This window comes from Corvus brachyrhynchos, unplaced genomic scaffold (genome assembly GCF_000691975.1).
Source record: "Corvus brachyrhynchos isolate BGI_N302 unplaced genomic scaffold, ASM69197v1 scaffold281, whole genome shotgun sequence".
Taxonomy (NCBI): Eukaryota; Metazoa; Chordata; class Aves; order Passeriformes; family Corvidae; genus Corvus; species Corvus brachyrhynchos.
Window position 1 is genome coordinate 5,811,904 of NW_008236509.1, and position 26,796 is coordinate 5,838,699.

Sequence of the window (26,796 nt, forward strand, 5' to 3'; positions counted from 1 at the left end):
CGGGGCCCCGGGGGGCCCCCCCCGGCTCCCCCCCCCCCCGCTGCGCCTCGCTCTGCTGCCGACGCTGCTGCTCGCGCTGCTCCGCCCACGCATGGGAACTGCCTTGCTGCTGCTCAGAGAGCGCTCAGTCCACGTGGTCTGGGTCGCACGGACTCTGAGGCACGCTTCCCTTCGCCAGGACACAGCTGACATTGCTCAACAGTCTTGGTAATTAAATAATATTCACGAAAATATTCTTCCATCGGCATATATTTTGATTCAAAAATTAACTGTGTCCAAACGGTCTTCCAAAAGTCTTTGGTAAGAATTAAATCCCAAGAGACATAGAAGAAGTTCTTAAACAACCATGCCAGGAAGTGTTTCAGTTCCTTTTGAGCTTGAATTAAGCTAAAATTTACAAATTGTTGTTCAAGAATCTTTTCAAGTTTAAGATAAGTGTCCATATGTGGCTCGGAGAGCCAAGAGTCTTCCCACGGTTCCTCCATAGTTCAGATATGGAATAGCAAAACAAAAACAAGAAGAGAAATCCAGAGGTTCTAGAGTTTACTCACAAATCAGTCGCTGTCCTTAGGGATTGGGGATCGTTCTGCTTGCATTATCTACCATTTGTTACAGTGCGGATACTTTGACATGCGTATCAAACAAGGAGGGCCATGGAAAAGAAATATATATGGACCGATTCTTGACTGATGTTTCAGAGAGATGTTTATTTCTCCAGCCTCATGGCCGGAGGTTTGCCGAGGAACTGTTCAATCACGGGACCAGAGGGTCCTTGCCTGTGCAGGCGAACACAGAACAACCAATGGGGAATGAGGCTGACCAGGGCTGTCTCCCCGCCCAGGGCCCCTCTCCCAGGACTACATGGCAGGGGGGAAGGGACCCCGACACCCTCCTCCTCTTCTAGCACTTTCCTCTTTTTACCCAACTCGCACAAAGGATAACAGAACATGGGATTTTAGTCAGTGTTGCAGTTCTTGAAAAGTCTCTTTCTTATGCTTAAGGAAAAAAGGGGTTTATTCTGCTTCACATGGTTCCCAAACTGCCACCAACAGCAGACCTGCCCAGAAAGAAACAATCTGCTGTGGTGTAAAACATCTCTTCCATGAAAAAATCTCACAGTTCCTTCACACTGCAAAACATGGGCCATCACATGGGGTTATTAATCTTTTTAAGGATGAGTTATTTTGGCCTGAACACAAAGGCTTTCTTTGCCACAAGTCTCTAAAAGCCTCTCACTGCTTCAATATAGCCTGGCATAGGCACTCTTCACAATCTTCGTGGGCCACACGTGAATTCTCCATCCCCCCATGTACTTCAAATGGATTAAAGAGACAGTTCGTGATACTAGTTTCTTACTACGGCATGCAAGAAGTTTTTTTAAGCTACACGCGAGAAACGCAGCACCGCCCTCTTTTCTCCCATCACCATTTCTTTCTTCGTCACATGTGACTCACTTTCTCTCTGATTCTGCAGCCGCCATGTTGAAGAGTGTTCTTGTTCAAGCTTTATGGTGGAGAAAGCCTTGCTCCCTTTGTGCTGCTGGCTGCATGGTGTCTTTTTCAGTTTGGCACGAAGTGTGCTGGCTGCAGACAAGAGGCTCTGCCGGGTCCCATTGGCTCCACGTGGAGAGGAGAGGGACGTGCCGGTCCCAAGAAGCCGTACCGGATGGGTTTAGCTGTGTGGCAGTCCATCGCTAATTTTAGCTGCCTGCGGTTCTGGGATAGTTCCCCCTCCCAGCGACCCAGGGTCCATACCACGGCATTGGGGAAAGGGGAGGGGGGCAGGAGCCCCGGCCCAGCGGGGCCCAGAGGCTCCAAGGCCCCCCCAACTTCCAGCAGGTGAGCTGGAACGAAAAGGAAATTCCCGCTTTTCTGCGCGGTTTAAATATGTAAATTGTGAGAAGCGTCATTAGTCTAAAAGACCATCCATCAACTCGGGTTCAACCCACTACAGAGGGACACCACTTGTCATCATCACTGTGATCACTATTCTCTGGATACACCCATGCAACTAATTCCTTATCCACTTAACAGTCCACCCACCGAATCCAATCTCTCTCCAATGTGGTAGGGTACTCTGACAAAGGCTTTACAGAAGTCCAGATAAATGGCATCTGTAGCCCTTCTCTTGTGCACTGATGTAGTCACCCCATCACAGAAGGCCACTGGGTTGGTGAGACAGGACCGGTGCTTGGTGAGGCTGTGCTGGCTGTCCCAAATCACCTCCCTGTCCTCCATGTGCCTTAGCACAGCTTTTAGGAAGATCTGTTCCATGACCTTCCCAGCACAGAGGTGAGACAGACAGGTCAGTAGTTCCCAGGGTCCTCCTTTCTATCCTTTCTAAAGATGGATACAATATTTCCCTTTTTTCAGTCACCCAGGACTTAACCTGACTGCCATGACTTTGTAAATATCATGGACCGTGGCTTAGCAACTACATCAGTTAATTCTCTCAGGACTCTCTAATGCATCTCATTGGGTCACATAGATTTATGTATGTCCAGGTTCCTCAGGTGATCATGAGCCCCATCTTTAACAACCAAATATTTTGCACAACTAGTAAAGGTCAGGTATTACAGCTGGTGTGGGGTCAGTAGCTCTGACCAAGGAAGAGGTGACCGGTCTGGAGAGATGGTCCCAAAAGGAATTGCCTTCCCGAGGCCTGCTGCCTTCCCTCAGCTGTTAGCTAGGGGGGCTCTTGCAGAGGCTGTCAACTCTTTAGTGATTGTCAGCTCGTGATTTCAACTCAGCTCTGCAGGGCAGCCTCCAGGCCAAGCCAGACCAGAGAGAGATGAGAAGCTCGTGTAGCTGGTTCCACACGAAAGGAGCTTTATTGTTGGTCCCCTCTGGCAAAGGGGAAAGCCAGGGACGAGAGCTCTCTCCTCGCAGGGGCAGAGGGCTTGCTTTTATAGGGATACAGGGGATGGGTCTCAGAGGGTAAAGACCAATGGGTTACAAAGGATCTGCGTAGGGTCTCCTAAAGGATTCTGGGTCTGTGTTTTCTCGCCGTGAGTAAAAAGGTTAGCTGCCTTCCCAGGGAGTCCTGCTGGGGATTGTGCAATCTCAGCAGACATCCCTCCAGGGCAGTGGCTGGACATACCCTACAGTCAGGTAAATAATAATTTTCTTCATTTCCCCCTAAATTCCCAGTTTTTCCCTGCTCCCTGTTCCCACTTCCCCCTCTCCCCCCACCCCAGTCTGAAACACAATGTTCAGGTAATGCCCAAATACAAAATATATAGTGTAAGTGTAATTGAGTATGGAGAACAGTTGTATCTGACAAAGGTTGGATTTCAGCAAAAGCATATCTGGTGATCAGCTTAATGCTTATATGATTTTTCCCAAATGTAATAGTTTATGCAGAATTAAATGAAATCAGGTAGAGTTGAAACTCAGGTTGGATACTATTATAATACATTTTATATGTATATATATACTATAATTATATGTAGCATACTTTAGATAAGCTGATAATTTTGGGGTTTGATCACTAATAAATTTCAGAGATTTTCTAGATTCTAAATGTTCATACTTGGGAAAATCTGCATTACAATGCTCTGATATATTACAGATTATTTACATCTCATTTGATTATTGTACAATTCTAAAGATTCTTATCTTCAACTTCCATATATGCTGACTTAGAATTATGGTTAATCTTTTTCTCACTTAAATATAAACCAGATTCATGTGCATACTTCCACGACCAAGAATACCTTCAAAAGATTGCTGTAGAAACACCAGAGTTATCATGCACTTTGCAAGGGTACTTTGTAAGCAGTATTTGTTACAATTTGTTACCCTCTCATAAACTTACCTAATTTTCTTAGAATTTACAATAGAATGCCCTAAACTAGCAATTGTAATCAGAGCACAAAAGTATTTTACTGTTTATTCAGAGTAAATTGCTTGTTGGCTTTTTGTCTCCACCTCTCTGCACAGTGTGTCATAGAAGATAATATGAAGGAAAAGAGGAGTGCATACATAATTTATATTAATTTTTTTAATTCTGGAAATCTCCTAGTTTATGCGAATTGCTGTTTATCAGGCAATAGAGCAAAACGTGCCAACTGAATACCCATGGGGCAGCCTGGGATGGACAGATGACCATTAAATGCTCAAGCATTTTGGGGGAAAAGAGGGCAGTACTTCAAAGTGATTGCTAAAACACAGTGTTACCTCCAGCATGTAAATTTTTTTTTTAAACAAAAGTCCAACGTATCACCAGCAAAAAGAGACCATCGGGACTAACACACATTTTTCTGCTGCTTAAAAAGGAATGGAAGTGATTACCTTATTGAAACCACCTGACCACTTTAGCAGGAGGAAGTTCCTCCTTGACCTCTGTTCATAGGCAAAGTAAACTGGGGGTATTCTCTGAAACTTGTCAGGTTGACTCATATAATTTTAATGCTGAGGTAAGGCAGCTCTATTACAGTGATACCTTCTTTAGAATCATATGTAGCTTGTTCTATATCATATGTAGCATATCCTGTGTTCCTGTATTACACTGAATATTTCTTATATTTTGCAGGTAATTATGAGAATGCTTATATTTATCATGTATTCTAGCACTAGCTAGATTTGATTCATCCAGTTTCTGTTATAAAATTTGATACAAAAAAAATTGAACCAAACCTTCAACGTAAATAATGTGAAATTATGGAAGGTACTTAATTTTGGCATATAGATTTTCCTGTAAACCCATATGTGTTTGGCTGCATGACCTCTATTAGAACTAACTTATTTTTGATCATAGGATTATAGAATGGTTGGGGTAGAAGGGAACTTAAATTCCAGTCCCCTGCCATGGCTAGGGAAACCTTCCACTTGGCCAGGATGCTTAAAACTCCATTCAGCTGGCCTTGAACTTATGTTTTGATAACATCCAGTTATCTAGGTTTTTTATTATGAGATTCAAGTCGCTGTCATCACTTCTAGTTACTTAAAGTATCATTTAATGTAGAATAATTTTCTTTTTTCATAGGTCTGTCATATTTTGTGAGCTATTGCTAAAGTAGATAGTACTGATACTAGATGAGACATTTAATTTGCTTTCCTGAGTTTCTTTGCTAAAGTGTGTATTCAAAGTCCGTTAGTGTTAAGATCCCTGCTTAACCTCAAAGTTTTAAATCTCCTAGTAAAATACTACTTATGTGCTGCAAATTTGAGATTTTTTTCCCCTGAGGTATTGCAAGAAAGAAAAAAATAAAATTAAGTTGCAAAAGGAAAGGATGTTTTTAATTAACTGTTTGGTCTTTCTCAAAACAACAATTTTAAATGAAAAGGTATGTTGCATTAGCATTAATTCTAAAGTTTACCTCTTTTTCTGAAATGGAATATGAGATCTGGATCTGTATTTCATTTAACCTCAAGCAATATGAATTGGATTTATTTCATTGTGGATTTTATAAAAACTTTAAAATATAAGACTTCATTCGAAGTGAAAGTTCCATTTTGAGAAGGATAGAATGTTTTTACTCATCCATTGTTATGATTAGGTTTGAGAAGGTTGGCTTTCGCATTTAAGTAAAAGTTGTTAATTCGCTTGTTAAGTGTTTTTATAATTGAATAGTTCTGAAACTAATTATACTCCTGGTTGTTTGGCTAATCTAAGGTATTTGGTGATTCAGTTGGTTTGTTTGTCTGTTATCAGGTTTAATTGTTAAATTTATCAAGGTCAAGTTAATAGTTAATCCATTTATTGCATTCAATATTAATAAATTTATTGTTAAGACTGTTGTACAAAGTGGAGAACTGGGGACTCTTGCAAAATATCTATGATGTAATTGTAAGGGGAGTGTTTAAGACCTTATTTACATAAAGGGAGAAATCAAGAACTGTCATTGGATGTTCACCAGACCAGTAAGAAGGCCCTAGATAACTGCCAGATGACAACAAGCCAGTAAGAAGATCCTAGACATCAGCGAGCCAATCATGATGCTTTGGTTGGGTGGGGAAAGGGGTGGCCTAGGGACGGGGACTGGGGTATAAAATGTATCACTTGAGGTTGCAAGGGGAGCCTCCGATCACATCTGTCCCACATGAAGGTTCCAGTGCTGCACCCTTTGTTTTGTGTAAGGCAGATCGCCGCAAGAGGTCTCTTATTGTCAGTTAAATTTGTTCTCGTTAATAAATTTGCATTAAAAGCTCAATCGTGAGCCCATTTATAACATCCATTAATTAATAACTAGGTTTGATTCCATTTGAGCATATTTGTCAGTTCTAGTCTATACTGTGGGAAGATTTAAGTGAGAAGAAATTATAGAATGAATTAAATTTTACAAAGTTAAAACAGATCTGAATTGTTCTTTCCTCATGTCTTTTTTTAAAACAATTTAAAGAGGAGTTCTAACAAGCAGAACTGCAACAGGCAGAAAATAACCCTAAATAATGGCTAGGTACAAAATTGCTAAATCTTATTAACTCACCGAGAACAGAGACACCTAAAGTGGCAGAAATACCCTTTCCAAGATGGCACCCGCCACAGGAGACCATGTGTAGGGAGACAAAGGGAAAAGGTTCCTACCCTCCCCTCAGAATGGTGGCTTTTGAAGGCAGTTACATCATCTGGGAGACACAGGAAAAGGATGGCAGCAAACCCTTCCGGCAAGATAGGGCTTATGGAGCAGTTCTAGTGGCAGATGAGAAGTACCGGCATGTGTGGGTCAGCGCTGCCACCCGCCTCTTCCTCCTGCCACCCTCCAGACTGCCGATGTTGGCGCTGCTGTCCCCTGCACTGTGGGCATGCTGAGGGGAGGAACTGGTCTGTCAGCACTGACACGGGGTGACTGGCCCCAGGGACCGGCTCTCTTCATGCTGCCGATAGGTTTTCGAACTTCAGTCTGAATCAATTTTTGGTTGCGAAATGCAGGCGTTTTTTGAGTGGCTACTGTTGCAAGCCCAGAAAAAAAAAAAAAATCTATGCCCAAAGCAACCCCCTCCAAAGCAGAGCCTCCACCTTAGCAAATGCTACTGGCAGAGACAGAGAGCTCCCTGCATCTGGGCTCTGACTTAAAGAGGGACCGCAGAAACTTCCATCCCCCTGGTTCTGTTTTCTGGCTGCAGGGTCTGAAAAAGACTGACAATTTTTGGGCACAGATAGATATACAGTAATACAGTAACATTTTTGGTTGCCCATGACACCTCACCATGACACCTCAGCATACTGATTTCTCAAAACTTCCTGTTTTCAAAGTTTTGCTTGCCTTCTTGTATGGTAATCTTTAAGGTAAGAAAATTCTCACACTGTCACTCTTGCTAAATGCATCCCTTTATGTCTCCTGTTCATCACAGACAATCCATCATTTGCAGTGTTTCAATCTGGTAATTTGTTCACTCAGAATCAGCACATCCCATTTCAATGTATAAAACATCTATTTATCTATATTAGGAAAAATCAAGTTCTATAGGTGAGCAAGGGGACATAGTCCAATTTGAAATCTATAAAGGTTGTTGGAATTAATTACATTTGGATGAACTAAAATATGTTTTCAGGTGCATTGACTAATGTTTTGAGATGATCTCATGCATTTATTCTTTGTGTTAGACAGGGCTATGAAGAACTGGAAAGACAACTTAAAGAAGTCTTTAAGGAAAGGAGCAACATACTTCATCAACTGTTAAAGACTTCTAAAGAACTTCAGGGAATTAAAGTAAACCTCCAGGTTAGACTGTCTCACTTTCTGTAGGATTACTTACCTCAGCATTTTCTTATTGGTGTATTTTAATTACAAAAACATGCATGTTTCTTTTTTTAAAATAATTAAATATGTGAATAATTATTATTTTGTTTATTTTGTTGATCTTGTACTTGACATAAACCTGATTTTTTTAATGGAAATTTTTATCCTAATGTATTGGGGCCTTTGTCAGCTCAATAAAAATAAAGAAAATATGAAAATAAAACATAGAAAAAGGAAGGGAAGGACAAGGAATATGCACTGTTAGTGGAGCTGACTCACGTTAGTACTGGCAGCTACTGCAAAGGATGTCGTTTGCTGTTGCAGGTAGGATCTTTGCTGCTGAATTCCATACACTCAACCTAGTTTAATTGCTCAGTTTACCTTTCTGACATGCCATCTACGCAGTCTGACTAGATTTACTGCAGGGCATACAAGTTCAGCTGACAAATTGTGCTAGATGAGCTTGAAGTGAGAACTGAGACTCTACATTTAACTTTTGGGTATCATGGTTAGGCTGACAGCACAATAGATTAACTCTGAACTCAAATCAGCTCCTCAGAGGAAAAACTAGATTGAAAATGCTGCTCTGGATTTGAGGTCCAGATATTCAGCTGAGGGAGCACCTGTCTTTTCCCAGTAGAGTCTGTTGGTCTGGTGAAAACATTTAGACTCATTATCAATTGAAATTTGTCTATTTCCTGCCATTTTAAAAAAAATTATTTTTCTGACAATACTTTTTTGTCTTCATCAATGTAAGCTAGCTGGGAAAAATAAAAGGAGAAGAAGCACTGTACCTGTTCACATGAGAATACTAGTGGTGTGTATCAGTACTGTGCTATATTATATTATGTTAAAATGTCTTATGTTCCAGACTTCTCTGGTTTTAATTAATTAACTCTTGGATCTTTGGGGTTTTTGGTTTGGGAGTTGGGTTTAATTTTGGTGGGTTTTGAGTGCTTTATCACTATTATTGCAGGTTTTTTCTTACTTTTTACAGAAATATGCTTCTCTTTGTAACAAATTTACTTTAGAATGCAGCACAGTTGAAGGTAGTATTCAGCAAAATTACACAGTGAAATATTTTAGACTCAATACTGCAGAGATACGGGCAAAGAGCTGTAGTATTATCTTTTGTATGTACACACCTACTTGGTCATAAAATTCTAATGCTTTTAGGCGTTCATCTGTTTCTAAATGTGCTTATTGTATTTAGCTCTCATTTAGTACTTGAAAAATACAAAGCTGTGTACAGTTAACTGTGTTTGAGTTACAGTAAAAGAAAAATCAGACTATTCTTCCAATTTTCTTAAGTGGTAATGTCTGCAATTCACCAGGACCATTTTATGAACGAGGGCCTAATTAATAATTTCACAGAATAATAATAAAAAGTATCTCTTTAATAGAGTTTTTTTGTTGCTATCAGTCTTTAAAAAATGATGAAGCATCAACAAAAAATGATGTGCAGAAACTTCTGGAACTGGACCAAAACCAAAGGTAAGACCCTCACCTCCTTCCTTCTCTTCCCATTTCCTAAGTGAAAACTGTCAGACTAGCAAATTCCACCTTTCCTTTTACTACATAGATAAACACTGCTGTATTCCAGAGTCTGCTGATTGTAACAGTAAAATAAAGGCAGGTAATACTCTTTTTGAAACAATTTATGGATTTGCTGATATTGGACAAATGTTATGAAAATGTAGGTGAGTTATGTGCTAAAGAAGGGAATTTTGAATTTGAAAGGAAGATATAGTCATGAAATATTCCTTAAAAAATAAGTTCAGAATTTTTATAAAATTAAATTACTAAAAAATCTAAATCTTTAAGTTTGGAGATGATGACATATTTACTCAAACAATTTAATGCTTATGTGTGTAAACACTCCAAATCACTAGTCCATGTGCAAACATAGGAATACTTGCACTGGATATTTGTGATGAATTAAGTTAGGAAGAGAAAGAAGTACTAATTTCAATTTATTCATTGAGCACTTAAAGAATTGGTTCCCATGGCTGGAAATACAAGTTCCCAGCCTAGTCCTTAGTCTCAATTTCCCTAGTGCTTCATTGCAAGTAAGTCTCATCATCCTGAAGCTCTTAATTCTTGAAATTCAGACCAGCAAATAGCAACATCAATGCAATTTTAATAACAAGAAAACACAACTAATATAGTGACCACTTTTGCAGGAAAAGTAGTATATAATGAGTGCATCTATACTTCATATTTTTCCTTAGGAAAAATGTTTAGTAAGAAACTTTATTAAGTTCATACTTCCTTCGTTGTTAAAAATGCAATAATTAAATTCCATGGCTATCTTACATCTACGTTCACTGTAGAAGTACACATGGATGTACATATGAAATTGCATTGCTACATAGAAACCTTGTGAGAAAATTACCTTCATGTCTTAAATACACATTATATAAGGTCCACAATACAATACCAGTAGAATTTCTTATTTTTACTGTGATACATAATCTTTCAGGTATTCCAGACAAATATATTAAATTATAAAGGCAGGACTTTAGCTAATGTCCTATATAAATACTTACGTGGCTTGGATGTGACTGAAGGTGTACATCTCAATATCATGGCTGTCCTTCACACAGATGAAATCCTTCATCATACATGAATGCAGTTCTGTAGTGGTTTGATTGTTGTGCAGCTTTCCTTTATGAAACTGAGACATGAATTGATTAAAAGTATTAATGAACTGTTTAGTAAATAGATCTTAGTTGAAGATGGGAAATTTGAGTCTGCTAAGAGAAAATTTTATTACCTATTTCAAATATTCTTCCTAATCTCCTCCTTAAATCATTACTTGCAGTCTCTCAACATCCACCCAAAAATACATGTTGACTTTTGCTTCTAAGGCACGCAGCCCTTGAGTGTACTGCACAAGAGCAGTTCCCAGAAATAAAGACTGAATCAGTGCAATCTGCTGCCGAGCAGCCCACTACATCATTCAGAAAATGAAAGGTTTTTATAGTATACTACAAGGAAATGCTTTGGGGGTACTGCTGTTGCCAGCTGTTTACAGACTTACTAGATTTCATTTCCAGAGAGGTGTCGAAGTTCAGCATACAAAAGAGGTATTAAAAATGTGCCAGGGAATCTTCCTCATAGAATTTCACTAAGGAAAGGTCACAGTTTATTTGCCAGGGTCCTCGGGCTACATTTAATCTGCAATAAATGAAGAAAAGTAAACATAGTATTATGTTTAAATCTATTGTATTGAAGCCAAAATTCAAAATATAACCCAGTATTAATGTTATGATCTTTCTTTGGAGAAACATGAGCTGCATTTGGTCTGAGCACGACTTTGATTATGCTCTACAATGCTGGATGAGATGGTAAAGTTTAGAGTGCTAGAATCTCAGCTTTTGTAACTAAATGTTCTGCTGATTTCAAAATAGATTTTTTCAAAATTCCTTTTGTGCAAAGTTTTCAATAATTCCCGAGTTGCAAGTAAAACTTGGTCACTTACTATGATGCCTGCAGTTTTATTCTTTCTGTGCATTGTCAGCACTTCGAATTGATGCCATCTGTTAGTGCTGATGGTATATTGTTTTCATGCTGCTCGATCACTTTTTCAATTAAATCTGCTCTGTACTAGTGTTGCCAAAATTGCTGAAAGTAGTAGGGGTTATCAGCTAAAAAGAAAGATGATCCAGCAAGTTCTTCTAAAATTACATGGTTTCCATTCAGTTTAGTTTTCACAGGGCTAAATTATTATCTGTTACTGTGTGTAAATCCAGTTTTGGGTTCATCTTCATTGAAAGTTTATCCATGCAAGCAGCAACCCTCCAAAAGCTCTACAGCCATTATGAAATATGTCATTTTACTGCTTTGCTACAGCGTCAAAGTGTGTCATATGCTGTGGGTAGAAAATTCTTGCCATTTGGAGAAAATCTCTGACTGAATCAGTAATGCGAAGGGTTTTCCCTTGTTTCAGATAAAGCCCAATCCAAGCAATGATCCTGTTCTTTTTTCTTTGTATGCCAGAATCTTCTACTGAATTTTTTGTTGCTTGTCTCTAGAAAGTGCCATGTGAGGTTGAATTTTATCAGAGCATAGTTTATTTATTTTAAAGCAAGTATAAACTAGTTCCTATTGATAATAGCATGTCTCCATGTCAATGCATTTTCACTTGCCTGCTTCCCACACTTTTTGGTACCAATCATTTTTCCTAGAAATTATGCACTGGCAGATGTTTTGTCCAGCAGGCCATTCAGTAGATATAAACAGTGGCCACTTAGCATCATGGATAATTTTTGCTTTGCATTGGCACTATACTTCATGGAGTCATTATGATTTTATTTGCGAGACACATAGATAAAGTACATCTGTCTGCTACCCTGAATAATTAAAGGTCCATTTTTTTGAATCTGAAGAATTATTTCCTAATGGACACTTGTGTTGAAGTTTGTATTCTGTGTTTTCAATAATCTAGGGAAGAAATGAAATCTCTCCAGGAAACCTTTCAAAAGCAGCTTAATGAGGCAGCTGAGAAGGCAGAGAAGCAGCAGGCTACTGTGAGTGATTCTCTTTCTTTTCCTTATTTTTGTTTTTCTTTTGTTTTTTTATTAATCTTGTCTTGAGAATTATTAGCTCAAAAAACTTTTTAAAAAGAGGATGGATTTCTCAAATGTGTTAGTACTCTGCAAGCTTCAGAAGAAAGGACCTGAAAAAAGTTTTTTATGTTCTAAAGTGTTAAGATTCCCATTTTCCCCTATCTCTATGGAATTTAGGGATGTTTATACCATTTTGGAGACTAGACAGGAGATTCAGTCCTAAGTCCTCTCCCTAGGGAGTTTATCTTTATGGACCCTCATGTCTCATCTATACTAATATACACTGTCATACATCCATTGACTTTTTAGGAATTACTATGGATTTTCAGCAACAAAATAGATAGTAGAGTATCTGATTTTGACCACAGTAGAATTAATTATGACTATGGAAGGTATTATAAAGTCCTTTTAAGTTTTCATGCTATATTGAAATTCTGTTTCTGGACAAATTATACAATTTTTTTGACTTTCATGTCACAATGTAATGTTTTGGAGCATAAATAGACACATTTTGCTATCATAGGGGGGAAAAAAAGGTAGAATCATGTTTACTAAGATGAAAGAAGGAAATTTTTCCTATGTTGATTAGCAATATTCCTGTAACATGGGCACCGCTGAGCATAAGTTGACTAGATAATCTCAAGAGGTTCCTTCAAACCTTAAGTGTTTTATGATTTGAACTCTGGACTTGAAAACAACCTGCTAGAAGTGTTTATAGATCTATTTTATATTTCATATTGGATAACTACCGATTTATTTACTGAGATCTAGCTGTCTTCTAGGGTCAGAAAGCAAGGGTTTGTCCAAGACAGAGGTTTAAAAATAATTATTAAATTCAACAAATATTTACAATGCCTTATCTAGTATGACTGATTTGTATGTGACTTTATGCCATTGGTGAACAAAATGTGAGAGTGTATGTTTTGCATGCTACCTTCTAATTAGAAACAGCATGGATTGTGGACCAAACTATTCTTTTTGCAGGTTTCTTTCAGTTTATCTGAAAGATTTTTGAAAACACTTTTTTTCCCTTTGTTGCTCAAAAGTCTGAAGAGTATAGACACTGGTTGGTCTTGTGTACCACACAACATATAATTAGTGTATTTTTGGTACTTGTATTTTTGTCTAGAGAAAAAAAAGAACTTTTATCCTCTTCACGAGTGAAAAGAAGTAATCTGAAAGCTATATTGAATTTGAAAAGAATAGCATATTTTGGTGGTCTTTCTAGTCAGGACAGCATATATCCAGAAAAAACCAAACTACATTTGTTTTAAGATCCCTTTGTACTGAGACAATCTAAAAATTGTTTATATTGAATCCTAGAGTCATAGAATGTTAAGAGGTTGGAATTGACCTTAAAGACCATCTAATCCCAACCTCCCCTGCTGTGGGCAGGGACACCTCCTACTAGATCAGGTTGCTTATTGAATCTGATCTTATTGAACCTGGCTTTGAACACTGTCAGTGTTGGGCATCCACAACTTCCCTGGGCAACCTGTTCCAGTGTCTCACCTCCCTCACAGTGAAAGATTCCTTTCTAATATCTAACCTAAATTTCCCCTCTTTCAACTTGTATGCATTACTCTGTGTCCTGTCACTACAGTTCCTGATGAAGGGTCTCTCTCTGGCTTCCCTGTAGGTCCCTTCATATACTGCAAGGTTGCTCTGAGGTCTCCATGCAACCTTCTCTTCTCCAGGCTGAACAGCTACAACTCTTTCAGCCTGTCTTCATAGGGGATGTGCTCCAGTCCTCTTATCAACTTTGTCGCCCTCCTCTGAACTTGCTCTGACAGTTCCATGTCCTTCTTATGCTGGGGACACCAGAACTGTACACAGTACTCCAGGTGGGGTCTCACAAGAGCAGAGTAGAGGAGGAGAATCATCTCCTTCAATATAGTTCTGAAATAAGAAAAAATTAGTATCTATTTGTCTCTGATAAGTACTCAGAACATGCTAGTTGAAATCTGTCGTTTTTTCAGGTGCATTGAATGCATTCCTGTTGACTCTATCAGCACAATGAATTCTAGACCTACAAATGGAAGGTGGAAAACATATTTCATTATTAAATCTCTTTATTAGATTTTGATTCTCAAGACTAATTCAGGTGTGGATTACATAAATCTCAGGTGTAGTGAATGGATTTGTTGGTTTTTGTGACATAGTGCTTTTTTTTAATTTGAGCAACAGTGCCATGTGTGTAAATTCAGTCCCACTCTAGTACTGTGAAGAGCACAAGATTTGTACTACACAAAGCAACATCTGCTGTTGACTGTGAGCAAAATAACACCTAGTGTAGAAACCAGGAAAAGCTCCTCTGAGTTTATAACTCCTGGCTTCGAGTGGTGGCAGATGGTTAAAGAATATGAATTCTCGAGCTGTATTCCAATACTTGCCACTAATAGCATTTTAAACTTGATAATAATTCTAAGGAAAGCAGAACTGTGTCCTTGGTTTGTGACATTTACTTCTTTATGCCTCAGGGTACAATGTACACAGTGAAGCTCAACAATACAGTGAGACTGAATGAATATTCAAAAAGTGCTTCAGGATCCTCAGATGAAAATTGCAATAGAAATGGAAATAGATATTATTACTGACACACAAGGTTATTTTATACCTGGTTTCTCTATGTTTCACATTTTTCTGAAAACAATGTGAAATATATGAAAGAAGGTCTAGGTACTTTAATGCAAGGCTAGCTAGAGGATGGGAGCTTGAATTTAATTCTAATTTAATTAATTTTGAGACTTGTTTCTAATCCAATTTAAGCACGTTTTATATTATAGGACTTGGGGAAGTAAATACTGATTTTCATCAGAGTAAATAGGAGTAGAATTACATTTCACAAAGACTGATAAAACACTGGTGGGAGGGGGAAGGGTGGAAATACATATTTCTTTACTGCACTTGTACAGTACAGTCCTTACTGTATGTATGTTAATTGGCTGTATAAATTCAACAGACAACACCTGCCTGAAGGTGTTCTTTATTAGGTCAATGTAAAAGTGTAAGTAAAAATTCACAAGAATTAAGTCAAATTAAATGAAAAATAACTCAAGGAAATTACTCAAGGACTCTGACCAAAACAAAAGAAAAAAGGAGACACAACAGCTCTGCATTAAACTATACATTCATGTCTTCTTGTGCAATGTGTAGCAAGGCTTTTCACTAGCATTGCATCAATGATTCATCAGAAACAGAGGTATCAATGTTACTTTGCTTACATATCCATTATTTGACCCTTTAAGACCAGAGAAACCAAGAACTGTAGGCAGCTAGAAAGTTGCTGTTCTGAGCAGCTGCTGAAGTGCTGGTGGGTACCACCTCTAGTTGGTAGAGGGCAGGCAATGGAGCTGCTGCTAGGTAGTAACAACCCTCTGAGGGTAGAAGCAGCAACTCAAGCTTGAGGAAAGTAAAAGGACATGTAAAGACCTTAGAGCAGTAATCAAAGGAGGGCTGACCTGGGGGATCTTAAGAGGAGTGAGAACTGCCTTTCTAGATTGTCCCCTGCATCTGTAGCACTAAGAAAGAGCAGCAGCAGTCTGTCTTGGGGCAGGTCTTTTCTAGAGAATTTATGGCACATCTCAGATACATTTATGCCTATTGTTTCTGCTGTTTTGTCTGGAACAATAAAATGTGCAGAGAAACACTAGTTATGACAAGGGTGGTTTAAATTTTAGACTAGTCCTATGTTGGAAAGTTCAAGGTCAAATACAGTCTTCCAGAAAGAGTTTGGTTGTGAAGGAGCTTCTCTACAGATAGTCAGTCTCACACTAGAACTATAGATTATTTTTATACCTAAAAACATTTCAGAAGGACCATACTGGGTTTAGTTATACAATATGCATATAAAATATGTAAGACATCATTCCAAATAACCTGGTATCCTCTTTAACAATCAATGAAGATTGACAGAGTTTTTTGGTCTGCATTTAGCATCAAATACCTAAGCAATTTGTATTAAGTTTTCATGCAGTGAAAAAATATTAATAATGTCAAGCTATTATCTCTAAATGTGAAGTGGAACCACTTCTTCCAGAAACAGAGATGGAGATCATGGACTAATTTTCACTTTTGTTAACAAAAAGTCACAGAGCAAATGGCACATGTAAGTTGAAAGTGTCTTGTTTTATTTGTTTGGGTGTTTTCAGTGAATTTGAATAAACAGAATAAATATTAATTCTGTATGTCTTCATTAGGTTAAAAGGCTCTTAGAGCTTTTGGGAGATGGACTCTTTGCTTGGCTGTACTTCATGCTAACTGTGCATGTTAAGAAATAGTTATATTTTTAGAAAGTTTGCAAACTTATTTCCCATTTAACTGCAGTTAAAGTTTATATAAAGAGCTGGCTGGCTCTGGATGAGGGAAAAGATAAAGAATGAAATGTGGAAACACTCAAAAATAGTTCGGCTAAGTAGAGTAAGCTTAGTCTACCTTTTCTATTTTATTCCATTGGTATTTTATATCATGCTAGCAATTTTAAAGAAGATATGCTAATGGAATTGTTTGGCAATACAGTTACAGTACTGTCTGTCAAAATAAAGGAGAAAATAGGTCTGTGTAATTTCCTCTTTTTGCTCAGTGTTCACTATGAGAAATGAGAATTAAGTAACACATTATGTATGACTTGTAAAAAGAAAGCATACAAAATATGGGTATTTTTAAATCAGTAGGGTTTTTCTAGTAATAAAAGACTAACAGAATGTGGGGAATTTAATTTAGTGTTATCCCCATACTTGGGAGATTTTTAGTAAAAAGATCTGATGTTCTTTTCCCTTCAAAAATATTTGTTTTTTCTAGTAAAAGCTTTTATGACTGTTCATAAAGTCCTAAACGTTTCTTTGACAAAAGTTTCTTTTACTAATCAAACTCTAACTTGCAGCTTAATATTTATATTCATCTTAGAAATACTAATAGGTAAAAGTCTATTTAGCTTTCCTTTTAGATGTATTTTGCACTTTGTAGAACACTTTTTGCCCAAAGGAAAGAATATTTTCTATGTTTTATGTAATACCCTAGACAATTCTCTCTGGCTTTTGAAGTAAATTTTTACACTGTAACCTGAAAATTAGACCAGGAAAATGACCACTGAGTATGTTAGGGTTTCCAGATATGGCCAAAATAGTCAGGCATTAATGGATGAATTCTAGTTATACCTTAACTGCTCATCTTAGTCCTGAGCAAGATAAAAGAAGTGTGGAGGTAAGTGAATATGCTTACAGCTGAGTCTTGGCTGTGCAGTAATCATGTTATATTGGGATTTTTCTATCCTGTCATGAATAGCTACTGTTGTCTGTCTTGGTTTGAAAGACAGGTGTCTGCTAAGGAAGGCAGAAGCCTCCCTTGGAATGGCAGATGCAGCCCCCTTCCTTCTGAGTTATTATAATTTTGAAATCAAGGGCTTTTAGGCAAAGATGTGGGAAATAGGAATAACAGTTCTTTACTATTCTATATCTATATGTGTATAACCAGTCAAACAAACAACAGTAACTATGGCAGTAACAGCAAACAAAATCATAAACCCAGTAACAGCCTTCTTGGCTGTCAGGCCCTTTCCCCTTGGCGCCACTGCCGCCCGCACCCGGCAGGGGCGCTGGCGGCTCCCGGTGAGCAGGGCAGGTGCGATGGTTTCCCCGCAGCTGCAGGGGGCACTCCGGAGCGAGCTCGGGGAGCACGCGGCACTGGTGGCCTGGGATCCCGGGAAGGGATGGGACAAAGGCTTCACAAACCCCTGGGCAGGTGATCCCGGTGTCCAGCTGGACCCTCGGGAACCGCAGGCTGGAATGGCAGGCTGGAACGGCAGGGATGAGCACAAAATACCAGATGGCAGACGAGGTGTATCCAAATGGAGAACCACCCCTCCCGGGGGTCGGGGCAGGCAGGGTGAAGGCTCAAAGCAGCGGCGGGGCAGGGCAGCTACAGCCCAGCTCCTAGCGGGGTAGGGAAGGCAGGCTTGGGATCCCGGGGCTGCTCCGGCAGAATGAAAAAATGGCCGAAGAACAAGCAGCTTCTCTCTCTCTCCCGAACACCGAGACCAACTGACCACACACCCAGCTGAAACAAAAAAGATCAGCCAGGTCTTTTGTTCTTCTTAAGAACCTGGCCATTTGTTCCTCTAGCAACAGTATGGGGGGAAAATTCCTTTAACAGGAAAAAAACTAGAACTCCTAAACCCCAACATTGTCTGACTCTTAGAATTAGATCACTACCATCTGCTGAAGCATTCTGTATTTTGATGGGGGAAAATTTAATTTGAACATTTCAGGGTCACCAACTGCTGTGAGTAAAGGCCACCTGATAGAAACTGCTGTCTTTAATAAACATAATGAACTCTGAAACACACAGAGCCCTGAGCATCTTGGATGACTGTCTCCAGGATATGGAAGCAGTGTCCTTGCTTAGTACTGAAAACTTCAGCCTTAGAACAATATATTTTCATTATGTATTGTCATAATTACAGCCAAATAGCAATTAAAGGCAGACAACACATGGAAAGAGGTGAATGTTATTTTTTTCCCTCCTAACCTAGAGCGTGGTATAAATGTCTATTCTTGCTTGTTATACTATTGGGATTTGGTGACTGAAAGTAGTATTTTTACATCTCTTCTGGAAAATTATTTTATCTCATGTCCTTGAGACTTACTAAAAGCATCATGCAAATGGACTGATACAGACTGATCTGCCTTAAAGCATGAAGCTATACACATAGATACACTTAAATGGGTAGGTAAAGTTATCCCTATATTGATTCCAGTGGACAAGTCATATAAATCCCTCCTGTGTAACTCTCCATATCTATACTTCATGATTAAGTAGTTCTTCATTTGTTAGAGTTTTAGTAGAAGACCTTTAAAATGCTTTTATAATATAAAAGCAAAAATTAATGAGTTCTTAAATAATATTTCTATTCTTTTTGAAAGAGAAAGTGATGTAAAAATATTTTTTAGTTTTTAATTTGGTTTTGGTTTTTTGGTTTGTTTTCTTTTTTATTCAGCTAAGCTAAAACAGTATGTTTGCACTATGTAAGATGTCCATATCAGTGATACAAGATGCATGTGTATGTGAATAATAATTTACAAAAATGCTGATATAGCTAACATCGATTCCTGGATAAATTTATAGTATTGTGTTACAGTGACTGCAACACGTGTATCAATCAATGAGGCCCGCAGAAAATAAATATATATGGACTGAATCTTGATAGAAGTTTCAGAGAGATGTTTATTTTCCCCAGCCGCATGACTGAGGCTCTGCCGAGGAACTGTTCAATCACAGGACCCAAGGGTCCTTGCCCACGCAGAGGAACACAAACCAACCAATGGGGAAGAAGGTTGACCAGGGGCTAAGGAAACCGTGTGCCTCCCCCACAGGGCCCCTCTCCCAGGACCACATGGCAGGGGGAAGGGACCCCAACAGTACTGGCCTGTCTTGAATGTCTCTTCCCTAAAAGATCCAAGCTATTTAAAGATAATAATTTTGGTATCACATCTCTTTAATTATTTCATATATATTCATAGCTAGAAGTGAAGTGCTTTGAAGGAATATCAATATTCCTGACAGATAGGTCTAAGAAAGGGAACACTCTTTAATGGAGATAAGTATATTATTTTTTACAGTATTTAATGGTAAGTGACTGGCAATTCTTTTGAACAGCTGAAAAAACAAAATAACTACAACAAATAGCTGCATTGTGTTTGTCCCCACTCATCTTGATCTCATATTTTGATTATGACCCTTATTTTTTGTTGTGCAAAATCTTCATATTTATTATCTATACATGTTCTAAATTTCAATATTTGTGGATGTCATTGCTAGGCAGGTGCTGAATATGTTCATCCTCTAATAAAGCATCACTCTCAGTCAGTAGCTGGATGTGGAATTAGTATTTCCACAACCAAAGCACTTAGACACAACTTCAGAAGAGTTTGTAAAAGAAGTTCTATTTATGCTTGTCAGGTGGCACTAGTCTCATGGACCACCTACATTTCTGTCTTCAAGTGATGATAGCATTCTCTGACTTCTCTTTTGATACAGGTGAGAGTGCTGTCAAGTTTGGTGATGTTTTTTAAATTACTGACATGTCTACTTGTGTGTGGACATGATTCGTAATTTTGTTTAACATTATACCATTATACTCTTCCTAAAATCTTAGCTACAATGGTATTTTCCTTTTTTCAAGTGGCTGCTGTTTCCTGTCTCGCTGCGTTTTTGCTTTCTCTTTCATTTTCATTCGCTTCCGTGTTGGAACTGCCAGGGCTGCTGGGGCCGTGGGGGCTGCTCGTGCCTGTGCACTCTTCCCAGGGTCGCATTTGGGACCACGTGGGCCGGGCCAGGCCGCGCCACTCAGCTCCTCGCGCACTGCCACCTCTGCTCTCAGCTGCGCTGCCGCTGCCTGGCGCTGCGCCCACGTCTTCGCACGGGTCCCGAGCTCGCGCCGCTCCGCCCGTGCACGGGAACTGCCTTGCTGCTGCTCGGAGGGTGATTGGTCCATATGGTCTGGGTCGCACGGACTCTGAGGCACGCTTCCCTTCGCCAAGACACAGCTGACATTGCTCAACAGTCTCAGTAATTAAATAATATTCACGAAAATATTCTTCCATCGGCATATATTTTGACTCAGAGATTAACTGTGTCCAAACGGTCTTCCAAAAGTCTTTGGTAATAATCAAATCACAAGAAACGTAGAAAAAGTTCTTAAACAGCCATGCCAGGAAGTGTTTCAGTTCCTTTTGAGCGTGAATTAAGCTAAAATTTACAAATTGTTGTTCAAAAATCTTTTCAAGTTTAAGATAAATGTCCATATGCGGCTCGGAGAGCCAAGAGTCTTTCCACGGTTCCTCCATAGTTTAGATATGGAATAGCAAAACAAAAACAAGAAGAGAAATCCTGAGTTTACTCACAAATCAGTCGCTGTCCTTAGGGATCAGGGATCGTTCTGCTCGCATTACCTACCATTTGTTACAGTGAGGATACTGCAACATGCGTATCAATCAATGAGGCCTGTGGAAAAGAAATATATATGGACCGATTCTTGACTGATGTTTCAGAGAGATGTTTATTTTCCCCAGCCGCATGGCTGAGGCTCTGCTGAGGAACTGCTCAATCACAGGACCCAAGGGTCCTTGCCCGTGCAGGCGAACACAAAACAACCAATGGGGAATGAGGCTGACCAGGGGCTAAGGAAACCGTGTGCCTCCCCCACAGGGCCCCTCTCCCAGGACCACATGGCAGGGGGAAGGGACCCCAACAGTACTGGCCTGTCTTGAATGTCTCTTCCCTAAAAGATCCAAGCTATTTAAAGATAATAATTTTGGTATCACATCTCTTTAATTATTTCATATATATTCATAGCTAGAAGTGAAGTGCTTTGAAGGAATATCAATATTCCTGACAGATAGGTCTAAGAAAGGGAACACTCTTTAATGGAGATAAGTATATTATTTTTTACAGTATTTAATGGTAAGTGACTGGCAATTCTTTTGAACAGCTGAAAAAACAAAATAACTACAACAAATAGCTGCATTGTGTTTGTCCCCACTCATCTTGATCTCATATTTTGATTATGACCCTTATTTTTTGTTGTGCAAAATCTTCATATTTATTATCTATACATGTTCTAAATTTCAATATTTGTGGATGTCATTGCTAGGCAGGTGCTGAATATGTTCATCCTCTAATAAAGCATCACTCTCAGTCAGTAGCTGGATGTGGAATTAGTATTTCCACAACCAAAGCACTTAGACACAACTTCAGAAGAGTTTGTAAAAGAAGTTCTATTTATGCTTGTCAGGTGGCACTAGTCTCATGGACCACCTACATTTCTGTCTTCAAGTGATGATAGCATTCTCTGACTTCTCTTTTGATACAGGTGAGAGTGCTGTCAAGTTTGGTGATGTTTTTTAAATTACTGACATGTCTACTTGTGTGTGGACATGATTCTAAGAACATCTGTCATACCATGTAGATTTGGTGTCATTTTTTAATCTACATGACATCCAAACCATTAATCTCTGGGTCAATGTCTCTGTAATCTGAATCTGTTTTCTTACAGGACTTTCGATTTTCTTAACAAATCTGTTGCAATGTAGTTTCCTTTGAACTTGGGTAGAGTTTTGTATCAACAGCATGGGACATTGGGTAAATAAGGATGAGTAGTTTGTTAATTGAACTATCCAAAAGCATCTTCCTTCAAAGTAACGGAAATGTGTTCTTTTAATCCTAGTTGTTCATAATTGCGTCCTCCTTTCTCCCATTGTATTCCATAAGCTGTGATTAAAGCTCAGTCCTGAAAAAACTCATTTGTAAAAATAATCTTTTAAACTGTGTTTGATTAAATTCAGTCTTAAGCCTAAGACTGGAATTTTTCCTTTCAAGTCAAGTAATTGACTTAAGTAGGATCTAAAGACCATATTTGAATGCTTTCATGTATAACACACTTTGGTCCACAGGTGAGCCTGATTAGATGCAAGGTCTTTATCTAATTAGGACCAACACTGTAGCATTCAAATAAAATAACTGTGTTAGAAACCTGCTCTGATAGGTATGTTCTTAGAGGATAAAAATATTTTTGTTAGAAAATCAGTTAATATTGTTTTAAAAATCCTTAATTCTTTGAAGGTCACATTGAAGTACCTTGTGAAAAATAAACACTATGCCTACTGGTACAAAACAAAAATAATCCTATTTATGTACAGCAGTTTTCTTCTTTTGATTATAAGTTTTCTAATAAATATGTTTGTAGATTTAGCAAATAGTTAACTGTGGCCTATACCAATTTGATATATAAGCAAAACTTTTGGTTTGGTGGTTGTTTTTTTTCCAAAACTGTTGAAAACATTAAAAAAAAATTAGTGTTTACAATTGCATCTCAGCACTCCCACTCCCACTCAACATTTCTTTAAAATTGTAGATTAACTTTTTGAAGACTGAAATGGAAAGGAAGAGCAAAATGATCCGAGACCTCCAAAATGAGGTAAGAGGAACATTTGATTGTCATCTCAATTCAGATTTCATATTGAAAGAGTATGGTTTGGCTTCATATATAAAACACATTATTGTAGTAGGCAAAAAAGGCACCAGTGAAATTCTCTAAACAGAAAAGCAAACCAAAATGACTCTGTGCATTTAGAAATAGTGTTTTATTGAATGCAATGGTTGACTCCGTGCTAGTGGTGCTTAGTTTGATAGTACACCTCTGTAACTTTTTCCGCTTTTTCAGAATGGAAGTTCTGTAGGTTATTGACACACAGTGAAACTTTGTTCGCATTGTTATTGCTTGCTTTAAAAATAAATAGCAAGAGGAGGAGAAAGGAAATGCAATCTCAGAACTGAGATTCTTAATAAAATTCTCTTAAAAACTCAAGCTCCAAAAATGTTTTCTTAAGCTTTGTATGCCATGAATATTAATTCCAGATTGATCCCAAAATTCCAAATAAAATATAAAACATGTTTTAATTAATGTTTATTGGTATTAAACTGAATTTATTTTGAAATTTGGTCTTGGAATAGAAACATGAAATATTTGAACAGCATTGTATTTCTTTTCCTCCTTATCATTTTCTCTCCAAACAATTTGCCTAAATCAGGATGTAGTTTCCCTTTCCATTTCTTCATTTTGCAAAGAATTTTGCGCTTGAAAATATTTTATTCATATGATATCTCGTTCTCTTGCCAACCAGGCTTCTTGTCTTTATCTGCTTTGTTCAATTCTTTTGCTTTTCTAAGCTACTCTGAGTTCTATGCGTTTGAAAACTTGATCTCCTTAATGCTGTTATTTAAACAGAGGTCTCTGGTATCTTCAGTCTATGAGAGTGTATATATATGGTCAATCTGAAAAATGTGTACATTACTTTTTAAGTCACGAATGTGTCCTAGTTTTGGACAGGACAGGATTAATTTTTTACAGTAGTCAGGTAGGGGGCATGGCCAGACCATAATGTTATTTGGTACCATCACGCATCACTTGCCAGGGGCAGGAACAGGGGACTCTCATTTCTGGTTCCATTTGAGAGAGAAAAGCATGGTGACTGAAATGGTCTGGTATTGTTTTACTTTCCGTGTAATTTGTCTTACACCTTTTGTTATTAATACTGTTGCTGTTACTGTTCATTTTCTTACCTCATTTCTGTTTCTAGCAAATTGTTCTTATCTCGACCTGTAATTTTCACCATTGTGCCTCCAATTCCCAACTCCATTCCTGGAGTGGAAAGTGGGAGGGGAAGGAGGTGAGCGAGTGAGCTGGTTTGGGAGAGTCTCACTGATGTACTGAATTGGGGAGTACTATTCCTAAACCATGACAAAAGGAAATGTCTCTTTCAGTTGCTCATGTTATTTAGGCCATGCTCTCAGTTGTCTTCATCTACGGTCAAAAATGCCTTGCTTTCTTTTCTCCCCTGTGAGCATTGGATGCTTTGCAATTGAGCCTGTAAACTTTAATAAATCCTATCAGTCTCATCCTATTGACCAGCTATTAAAAAATCTTTTCTCTTACTGAACACAAATAAATACTTCATTAGTCAACATTCAAACTGTCTGTTAATGATTAGCTTAGGTAGGTCAGTAGACTTCTCTAATATTTACTGTATTTATAGCACATTTTAGAAAATCTGCTTTGAAAAGAATCTTTCTTTTGGCACCAAGTATCAGCTACTATGTGGCAAAGAAACCAAAAACTATACCTACTGAATGGCTTTCTATTAAACTTCTATACCATGTTTGCTAGCTCCCTAAAAGAAAGCACTTATATCAGTTTTTTGAAATTTGGCTAAATTTAAATTGTACGATTTTGAGGAGATATTATCTTATTTTGGTCCTGCCTCCAAACACTGAATACACGTTGCTTTTAAAAATCTCATAAATTTGGATGTACTATATATTTAAATAATTGATAGCATTTTAAATGTGTGTTTTGAAAGAATAATCTGCATACAGATATATAGAGACAGATAATGAAAATGAAATTCCCTTCATTAGCTACTCTTGTTCTTTCAAATATTGCATTCACCCTCATTTTGTATTGCCAAATTGTGAATTTTGCTATCTTAGGCTCTTCCGTGACTGTAAAAATAATTCCCTATTTAGTTCTGCTCTTTTAGCATGTACCCTAGTGCCATTCAGCTTTGCCATTTGGAGATAAAAATAGATGGCAACAGCCATCCAGCTGAATGCAGCAGCTGTGATGTAGTGTGTGAGGAGAGGACATGGTAAAGAAAGGCAATTTTTAGGCTATTCAAGGCTTTGGGGAAAAAAACTAACAAAAAAATTGTGGTGTGGAGGAAAAAAGTGCCAGATAGAGCACAAAGGGATTAGGTGTCTCAAAATTATCTGGTTTTTAGAGGTCTTTAAGTGATTCCTGCAAATACCACAAAACATCTGTCAGACTTCCAGCTGTAACATCATGTAGATTGTGTTAATGTAGTCCTAAAGGATTGGCATGTAAACAGATATGCTCTTATTTTAAGCAGTTTCTGTTACTGACAAAGAAACCAAGAAGTTTGGAAATGCAGAAGCACTGGTAGAATTAAGAAGCTTGCAAAAATGTAGAGTAAAATAGAATATGTATAAAACGAGATGATTTAAAAATTTTCTCTTTTGGAGATGGCCTGTTACAGAGTGAGCAGCTCACTGGTAGCATATCATATGGTTTGTGGGAAATTGTGCCAGTATTAAGTCTGACTGAGATAGAGTTCATTTTCTCCTTAGCAGCCCTCCCAGTGCTGTGCTTTGCATTTGTAGCTGGACAGGTGTTGATAACATACCAGGGGTTTGGCTACTGCTGAGCGGCACTGTCCCTCTGACATTCCTTCTCCCATCTAGGGGGATGCAAGATCCTGGAGGGAGGCACACAGCCAGGCCAGCTGACCCAAATTAACCAAAGGGATATTCCATACTATATGGACATCAGCTCAGATGTAAAAGCTAAGGGAGAGAACAAGGGGGCATTCATTGTTCTACAATGTTTGCCTTCCAGAGCAACCACTATGCATACTGAGGCCCTACTTCCCAGAAAGTGTCTGAACATCACTTGCTGTTGGGAAGTAAAGATTATGTTTTCCCTTTGCTTGTGTGTCCACAAACTACTTTGCTTTAGTAAACTGCCTTATCTCAATCTACTAGTTGTTTTCCATCTTATTCTATCCCCTGTTCCACTGGGAAGGGGAGTGATAGAGTGACTCAGTGGGCATCTGGCACCCAGCCAAGGTTAAGTCACTACAGTGCTAAAACTGCTCTAAAAATGAAGCTGAAGCAGAATGCTCTGTTAACCCTTGTTTATGTCAGAAAAATCATGACTCTTGACAATTTGGCACTTAGAACTAATTGTTTTGGTACAACTCTGAATATATATGTACATGATGGATTAATTTCTTAAATTAATGTCTTTTCTACACTGAAGTGTGTGGTGCATTTTCTAAGTTTGTTATTCATTTCCTACTGGTATATGTATAAAAGTCACCTTTTTTACTGAACAGTAGAGAATTTTTAGTCAGCTTTGTCACATGGATGCTATACTTGTCCCACATTAGACTTAGAAATGTGAAGAGC

General features: G+C 38.3%; 1 protein-coding gene across 5 annotated transcripts in view; it reads left to right on the forward strand.

Annotated features, from left to right (window-relative positions):
• The window catches only part of LUZP2 (leucine zipper protein 2), a 204,438-nt gene that overhangs the window by 80,912 nt on the left and 96,730 nt on the right, over positions 1–26,796 (forward strand). For 4 of the 5 annotated variants that reach the window (XM_017726390.1, XM_017726385.1, XM_017726386.1 and 1 more), the window contains exons 2-5: positions 7,549–7,666; positions 9,108–9,178; positions 12,135–12,216; positions 23,165–23,227. In XM_017726390.1, the coding sequence (XP_017581879.1) occupies positions 7,549–7,666; positions 9,108–9,178; positions 12,135–12,216; positions 23,165–23,227 (334 nt within the window). The remainder of the gene's footprint in view (positions 1–7,548; positions 7,667–9,107; positions 9,179–12,134; positions 12,217–23,164; positions 23,228–26,796) is intronic. The other variant, XM_017726389.1, reaches the window with a different exon arrangement.